At 40.1% G+C, this 9,018-nt stretch overlaps 1 protein-coding gene across 3 annotated transcripts in view; it reads right to left on the bottom strand.

The window, feature by feature from the left end:
- The window catches only part of Adcy9 (adenylate cyclase 9), a 127,716-nt gene that overhangs the window by 44,268 nt on the left and 74,430 nt on the right, over positions 1-9,018 (bottom strand). For all 3 annotated transcript variants that reach the window (XM_010644066.2, XM_010644065.2, XM_010644067.2), the window contains exon 3: positions 396-586. In XM_010644066.2, coding sequence (XP_010642368.1) covers positions 396-586 — 191 coding nt within the window. The remainder of the gene's footprint in view (positions 1-395; positions 587-9,018) is intronic.

The following is a 9,018-nucleotide window of genomic DNA, read 5'->3' as shown; positions in this document are numbered from 1 at the left end:
AAAAAAAAAAAAAAAAAAAAAAGACACACAGCAGGAAGTGGTCTCTGAAATTAATTAAAAATCAGCTCCCCAAGCAAGATAAAAGGAAAATAACCTCTTGTCATCTATCATCAGCTTTTAGAAATCCTGAAAGACATCACATGTTGCAGAAAAAGAAAATAACTAATAACTGCAGTGAGAAACAATTTTATGCAATGCAGAAAGGAAACGGAGGTGCATAGTACGTTAAAAATCAAGGATACTAAAAATGCAAAATGTCACTAACTTTACACTAAGTTTAAAAATTGTAAAAACCAATCTGAAAGGCATCCTGAGTTGTTTGCCGCCAGCTGTTTATTATTTCACGTGTTCTATTGTAGAATTAACAAAGTTTTAGAAGAAGGAAAAAAACTAACCTTAAGGTTATCAAAGGTTTTGACAGTCTGCGCCAAGTCACTGACACTCCCTGATGATGCTGTCCCCTGTCCCCTAGGGCCTGAGGACACCCGTGAACCGTCAATGGCCTCAAAGCCAGAAAGCAAGGCCTCTGCACAGCTGCAATGAGACTCCTTGGCTCTCTGACCCGAAATCAGGTATGTCTTCAAACCTATGATGGATAAAAATTACAATCAGCACAGATTGAAACCACGGTTGGTTGAAATGCAGCTTGATCTTGCTCTATGTGGGAGAATACACTCCTAAAAGGTGGGAAGTAAAGTGAAAATGTGTGTCATTATTGTACAACTACCTTCCATGGATTTCTCAGACAGATGTAGCCTCAAAGAGAACATAGGCCTCCAAGACATACCATTTACTCAGATCTTTTTTTCCTGAATAATGGCTGTACCTTTTACCTTCAGGGGCTAAAATGAGCATTAAAAATTCCTCTATGAAAGGATCCAGTAACCTCTTTGTGAGAGCAGCAAAGCAGATTGATGGTCAGTTCTATATACTGCTTGGGCTGATTTTAATCTATAAACCCTCATACCTTACTTTTATAAGGACAGTCCTGATACAAAGGTGATCTCAAATCTAGGCAGGACCCTTCCCCCAGGCAACTGTTCATCTGCTTCCTGCTCAACTCCAGCATGTAAGAAAAATACAGAGATTTTCCTGGAGTCATGTGGCACCTAAAGCAGAGAGGGGGATGAGAAAGGAGACCTGAAGAGCCTGCAGCCTACGAGGACAGCAGTGCTGTCACAAGGCTGAGTGCACCCTCAGCAGGGAGCACAGAGAGCAGCTGCTTGTCTCTGCATGAAGAGCCCTGATACATGCATCAATGCACACAACCCTGAGGTTTGTCATAGCTTAGTAATTGGGACAAAGGTTTCTGTTCATTCACCAAGCACTTAGTAAGCACTCCTTGTTTACCACATGACGTGCAGTGTGCAGGGAGGACAAGAATGGACGCTTCAACCATGGCTGCAACATGGAGCCTATCCTCTGAAGAGGAGCATAGATAACAAGCAGGTATGACTGTGGTCATGTTGCAAAGGCACAGAATGAAGGCATTTTGAGGATGTCCCAGGATGCATGAGAGAGGGGCACCTTACAAAGACTCAGGAAGGAAGGCACTCTGATTTGAAGTGTTCCTCCAGCTGGGCACAGTGGTACACACTTGTAATCCCAGCTGCTTGGCAGGGTAAAGTAGGAGGATTATAAATTTGAGGCCAGCCCAGACAATTTAGTGAGACTCTGTTTCAAAATTTTAAAAGGCTGGGGATGCAGTTCAGTGGCCCAATATTTGTCTAGCATGCAAGAGGCCGTGGGTTTAACCCTAAGTACCAAAAAAACAAAAAAAAACAAAAAAAAAATTAAGAAGAAAGAAGGGAGGACAAGAGAGAGATGGACAGAGGGAAGACAAAAGACTTAAATATGTCCACTCCAACATTCAAAGATTACCAATATGGTGGCATTAAAAGGCAGGACCCACTACAAGAGGTGATTAGGCCGTGAAGATTCCTCCCTTGTCAGTGGGATTGAGACACTTGTAAAAGAGGGTTCTTATAGCATTGGGCCACTTGCCCTTCTGCCCTATGTATTGTGAGCACACAGTACCCCTCATCCCTGAAAGATGCAGCCCTCAACTGGTAGCTAAACTTGTGCTGGTGCCTTGATCTCAGACTTCATAGCATTGACAAGTATGAGAAATACATATATATTCTTTATAAATCACCCAGTTTGTGGTACTCTGTTATAGCAGCACAGACTCAGACAGAAGGTCTAAGTGAGGTCAGCCCAGGGCCAAGGGCTGAGGCAGCCATCACCAGGCAATAGAACAGTTCATGAAGGAGGTCCCTTCAATAAGGAGCCTTTGTAAATCACAGCTGAAGAATGATGCTGAAGCTTACTGTGGCAGGGACAGAGAGGGTATGAGGGAGAACAGAATAGACAGAGGAAAGCAGAAGACTGTCCAGTGCGCCTGGTTACCAGGAGTGTGCATCCTGGGGTTAAGAGCAAAGCGGGGAAGAAATAGTAATGAGTAGGCATAAGGGTGGCAGTGAGCCACAGGTCTGGTGGAAATGCCAGCCACAGTGAGTGGGTACAGAAGCTGAGGTACATGGAAGTCAGAAAACAATAGTGGAAATGGGGAATGTACCCCTAAATCTGGCAGCAAGAAGCAATGCCTTTGTTTCAGGAAAGTAATGCAAGAGGCAAGGGCTTGGCTTCTGGAGTCAGGCTAGGCTCCATCCCCTCCTAACTGTATGACCTACATGAGTTACTTCATTCCTCTGCAATCGATTTCCTCTTATGGGCTAATGTGAGGCTCAAAGGATACACACACAGCCTGTATAGCAGTGTCTGGGGCACAATACACATTTGATAACCTTAGCTATTGTTTTCAGTGTGGTGTCTGACCTGCATATCACCAGGAGTCTTTTTCATGCTCCTTCTGTGTACAAAGGCATTTATGGGACTATTAAATCAATAATTGCTCCAAATTTGTCTCTAGCTTGGATTTTTCTTTAGGAATGACAATACTATTAGTGTTACAAAGATCAAACATACTCAGGTGTCCACAGCAAGAAAGTATAGTGGATAAATTAAATATCTTTTTATTCATGTTTCAACATGGAAAGCTAAATTTAACAAGAAGCCTTTTTCCAAACTGGAGGGATATCAGCAGGTGCAGTAAGGTAGGACGTAGCTGCCAAATGAGGTTACCGACCTCAAGCCTAGTTGAAGCCTTAAACTGCTAGAGTTAAGGACTTAACGAATAACCACAACCACAGATACTGAGGTCCAAGTTCACTGGAATGGCTTTTCTGGATCTGAAGGTCAAAATAAGGCAGTTAGATGATTTATTTTGTTAAATAGAGCAGAATAAAGGATTTCTAATTTTCTTTCCTGATACTTAATTTCAGCCTCACCAACATTAATGCATATGCTTTTTTTTTTTTTTTTTTGGTTCCGGGGATCGAACTCAGGTCCTCGCACTTGCGAGGCAGGCGGCAGAACCACTGAGCTAAATTCCCGGCCCAACATTAATGCTTTCTATTGCCCTCATTTTATAAAGGTTGCAGAGAGGGGAGGTATTTCCTTATTTCCATTGGGTAGAGAAACTTGTCTACAGCTGGATGCACTGAGGCGATTAACATCCTTGAAAGCATAGTTAGCTCTCCTTATTCACGGATTCCACATCTATAGATTCAATAATGGATCAAAAATATTTGAAAAGTAAATTGTGTCTGTACCAAATATATACACATTTTTCCTTGTCTCTATTCCTAAACAGTACAGTATAACAAATATTTGCATACCATTTACATTGTATTAGATATCTTAAGTAATCTAGAGATGATTAAAAGTATGAGAGAATATGCATAGGTCATATGAAAAAATACTATGCCATTTTACAAAAGGGATTGGAGCATTCTCAGATTTTGGTGTCTACATGGGGGTTCTGGAACCAATATACCACATCAAGGGATAACTATTTGTTACCAATTCTTTGAGGACAAAAACTGCACATTAAATGCATGGTGATCAGTTTTGGTGGACTGACTAACGTGACAGAGTGACAAAGTCATTTTAGGCAAGGGGGGGCAATTTCTGTGTCCTTTGTCCTGGTGTTTTTCTCCAGACTTCCTGCTTTGAGGAAATCCTTAATCACCAAGAATCAAGGAACCAACCATCAGTGCAACAGAAAGAGAAGAACATCTACCAAGGAAAGAAGGTTTTAAGACATGGAGAGTTAAAAGTGTAACACAACAAACGTCACTAATGATTTGAAACAATAAAAGTAAGGGAAGGAATCCATTTCAGCTGGCTTGTAAATGTTCCAAAAACTTCTTTCCACTTTGCATTGTTCTTTTTCTCCTAACTAGGCCTGAAATGGCCAAGTATCATGAAATTTATTTAAACTAAAACACAAACCAGTCAATAAGGAGCATACAGATTAAAAGCTCCCTTAACCTATCAAATTAATAGGGCCTACAAAGTTATAGATGTGTTATTTTATAATTATCAATCACTTCTACTTCCAAAGAGCAAAATTTTGGGGAAAAAGTAAACATTTTTATCTATGCACATTAAAACACTGTGGATGGGTCCAAGTTTGTCCATTCTTGTGCAAAACAATCACAGCAACTCATTTATTGTATTTGATGATAAATCACAGGTTCTAATAGCAAATGGCTGTTGGCAAAATTTAACCTCTTAAAAAATGAGGTCCCAAACAATAAAATATGGGACAGGTTTACCCAAAGAGGTGAACAAAGGGTGTCCTGTTTAATTTGACCTTGATTAAAACTTTAGTCTACTGAAACCAATTTTTGGAAAAATTCCCCTTCGCTGTATTTTTTCTCTCCTATTCCCTGTCCTTCTCCTTCTTCCTCTCTTTTTCTCTCCCATGCTCCTGAATGGGTATCTTCCATACCCCAATTCCTGCTTTTTATCAGTCTCGGGTAAGTGTGCTGCCATCACAGCCAATTGTGGGTAACTGGTCACCCAGTAATGATTACGCTGTTTTGTCCTCTCTTAATGTCTATACTGGGTGTTATAAGTGTTGCCGTGCTGAACGCTAACACCACGAGATCCAGCAGCAACAAACTTCAGAGTCCACACCTCCCTCCTCTGAACAACACTTGAATTGTGGTATAATACCATGAGCCTTCACCAAGGTCCAGAACTGAAAGGTCACACAGGGTACAACTATCAGCAGCCTTCCAGGTAGGACAGCATTCCATTTGTTCTTTTACTCATTCACTCACTCACTTACTCAATAAATTAAATACATATGGAGTCCTTACTGAGAGTAAGACCTAGTCTAAGGGTTGAAAGATGTGGGTAGGGAAAAAAACTGCTCTAGCTAGAAACAAAGTGAGATGAAAACTTCCTTCATCACCAACCTCAGTTCCCTTATCTTTGAAAGAGAAATACTGTACTATAACACAGTAATAATGCCAGTGCACAGGGCTGCTGTGGAGATTAAATGAGTTAGTATACATAAAGTAGAAAATGCAAAAAAAGAAGGCAAAGCATCTCCTGAGAAAACCTCTAGCAGTGCTCAGGAGTAGCTCAAAGAGTAAAGTGTGAAATGGCATAAATAATTAAGCAGGTTTATTGCAGGTTGGCAGTGAAGGGAAGGACAGTAAACAAGGAATAACCCAAATCTCCAAGTAGAGGGAATTACATGAATACCAGTCACATGCTGACAGGATGTTCAGAAGCAAGGAAGGAATTTTTACAATGAGTTGTAGACAACAAAAAGGGAATCAAGGTTCAGGAAAACTATCCTAGAATCTGATAAGATACCGGAGTATACATCATCGGAAGAGGCTAGAAGCCAAGACTATCAGGAGGAAAGTTGTGAAGAACTGAGGGAGAATAGCAGCTAATCAACTGCTATTCCTCAAATGACAGCATGAACACATCAGGCCCAAGAGGAGGCCAGGATATCTGTGCAGTGGCACCAGAGGTATCAGAGACCACATTTTTTTCCCAGAAAACTAAGAAATGATAATTAATTTTAAGGTTAAGAGATACAAACTCAGGTGAACGGGGTGAAGGGAGGGCAGGGGTATGGGGAAAAAACAAGAACCAAGATATGTCATGCAAAGGTACAAGATCCCAATGATAAGTGTAACTGTATTGTTTGCTTTAAATGTACCAATAAACTCTATGGAGGGGAATATGTCATGCAGGTACAAGATCCCAATGATAAGTGTAACTGTATTGTTTGCTTTAAATGTACCAATAAACTTAATGGAGGGGAAAAAAAGAGATACAAACTCAAGTACAAAACAGACACAAAGGAAAACAGATCCTAGAAAAAAATGAAAAACTAGATTTAAAATCTGAGAATAAGTAACAGCTAAAAAATTGGAAAAACCAAAATAATAGGTTGAAAATAAAATAAAGTAGTATGCTTTTCAGTGAAAGAAGCAAGTCATAAAAAGCTACATACCACACAATTCTATTTATACAAAATTTACAGAACAAGGAAAACTGCAAAGACAGCAGATTGATAGTTGCTAAAGATCTGGAGGGAGGGGGATGACAGGAAGACTGTTAACGAGTACAAGGTTACTTTAGAGGGTAATGAACATGTCAACTTAGGTTGTGGTAATAGTTGCACAACTCCTGAATACACTAAAACCACTGAATTAAATACTTAGGGGAAAGAATTGTATAATATGCAAATTATCCCTCAATAAAGGTTTTTTTTAAAGAAAAATAAAGCTGTGTGAATTTCGCAAGATGCAACAGTTCTGAAATTTCAAAAAGAAATAAAGTCAAGAAGAAATACACACTCCCTGACAATTAGAGGTAAAGGAATGGCAGTGGCAGGTAAAAGAAAAATATTAAAAATGAAGGCTTAGAAATAGATAACGTGGTAAGTAGGGACAGAAAAACATATAAATAAGAAAGAAGGTTAATAACCTTGAAGAACTAAAAATTCTACATGGCAAGAGTTCAGGAGTCTGGGAAAGATTAAAAAAGACAAAAGAAAATTTGACCTTCCCAAGATATTTTCAAGAGTCACCAAATTTGCAGTTCTCACTTTTGCAGTGTAGTCCAAAAATTTTGGGTCAATTTCAGCTGGCACTTTACATGACCAACACAACATCCTGGGTGCACCTGGCCTCTTGGTGCACCACGACAGGAGGGTACCCTGTCCTCGCCATCACAGACACTGACCTTCCTCTTCACCCAGGAGAACACGTACAGGCTAAGGCACTTTCTGTAGACCCATGATGAGGCCCGTCTGCACGTGCACTTCTGAGGCACATGTGCAGTTGGAATGGATGGAGATACAGGCTGTGGTGCCACCTCTCCTGTCAGCTACAAATTATGCAAAGGGAAACAGGGTGCTGAAGATTCTCAACCTTTCATGGAAGTAGCTGTACCAGGCCTTCACCAACTGTTACTTCGTGGAAATGTTTACCCAGGCTTCTGGCTACCTCTCAAATCACATGCCTGCACAAGCACGTGCTTGCTGTGAATTTTTGTACTTCTTAAACCCAATTTTCAGCTTGCATACAGGCTTTCTCTCTTTTGATGAGTATTTTACGTCCTGGCTGGCACAATGAATAAAGCAGTTTCCTGGACTGCTTTTCTTGCTTACAGGGCACATGGCTGACTTGCCTGAGGCCCCTCACTAAGAAACCCAAAACCTTCCTTTTCTTAGATATCCTAAGGTCTCTTAGTTCATTTCAGTCCTACAAAGTCTTTTACCTTTTTCCAAAAGAATAAAAACTGTGTTCGTGTGGATTATTTCCAATAACCTCCAAAGTGTTGCATGTTGGGTGAGAAGTTTAGAGTAGGGCCACTCTGCCACTCACAGAGGCCAGGGGCTCAGGATTAACTCTCATACTGCACAGCACGGGGTTGTCATTAATGCCTCAAGAAAAGTATAACTAGGTTGTAGTCTCGGGCATAATCAAAATTGAAAGCGAAAGCAAGGCAGTGAGCAGTGAGTGCCCTTGTACAAAAGAACACCAAACATGGGGCCGGGGAATGTCAACATGCAGAGACACATCTTACATAAACCAGAAGCCTGGAGCTGCCATCTATGGCCTTCACTCACAAAGAGAAGCTAAAGGAATCCTCAGAGGTTCCCTGATCACATGGTGGAAAGCTGAGCTCTGCTTCAGACCCTGAAGAGTTGTTGCTGTTAAAGAAAGAGATGGAAGTGGGCACAAGTCAGGAAGGGAGGTTCCAGACCAGGAGAGGTGCTGGCCCCAAATAAGACTACCAAATATCCAAAGATCTTCACAAAGACATAAAGACCAGCTAGCACCACAGAAAAGAAGTTGTTACTCTGAATACTAGACTGCAGTAAAAAACAGAAATACACCAACATGTAACAGGATAACAGGATTATGGGGAACATTTGTGTTCTATATTAAATATTTTTATTTACACTATATTTAAAAGTAGCATGAAAAAATCCATATTTTTGTCTTTGTAGTACTGGAAATGGAACTCAGAGCCATCACACTGACTTTCATCCCCAGCCCTTTTTAAATTTTAAATTTTCAGACAGGGCCTCACTAAGTTGCTACACTTGAAACTTGCTGTTCTCCTGTCTCAGCTCGTGCAGTGCTAGGATTACAAGTGTGTACCTATACCCGGAAAAAATTTGAATTTCCTACAAACATTTTAGACACAGAAATTTGCCATCAGCCTAAGAAAGAGAGTATCACCAGCATTGTCCCAGGCATTTTTTAGGTTTTTAATGTGTAAATATATAACACTAAATAATATGCAGCACTAAAGTGTTCTTTAAATTTTTTATGAATGTCATCACTTTACAAGTATTCTTAAAACTTTTCACTTGCATTATATCTGATTCAACCATATTGACAAATATGATTTCTATTCATTTATTTTCAATATTATGAAGTTTCTCAGTAATAAATATAATTTGAAAGAGAAAAACTAAAACTATTTAACACCAACTATAAACTGTGTCCTATTAAAATAAGACATGAGGGGACGGTGATTTAGCTCAGTGGCGCCACCTGACTCACAAGTAGAAGGTCCCAAGTTCGATCCCCAGTACCAAAAAAAAAAAAAAAAAAAAAAAAAAAA

The sequence above is a fragment of the Fukomys damarensis genome, unplaced genomic scaffold, assembly GCF_012274545.1.
Source record: "Fukomys damarensis isolate Sample0158 unplaced genomic scaffold, DMR_v1.0_HiC HiC_scaffold_34, whole genome shotgun sequence".
In the NCBI taxonomy this organism is placed as follows: domain Eukaryota; kingdom Metazoa; phylum Chordata; class Mammalia; order Rodentia; family Bathyergidae; genus Fukomys; species Fukomys damarensis.
Note: the sequence above shows the minus strand (reverse complement) of the source record. Positions and strands in the feature narration are given on the sequence as shown.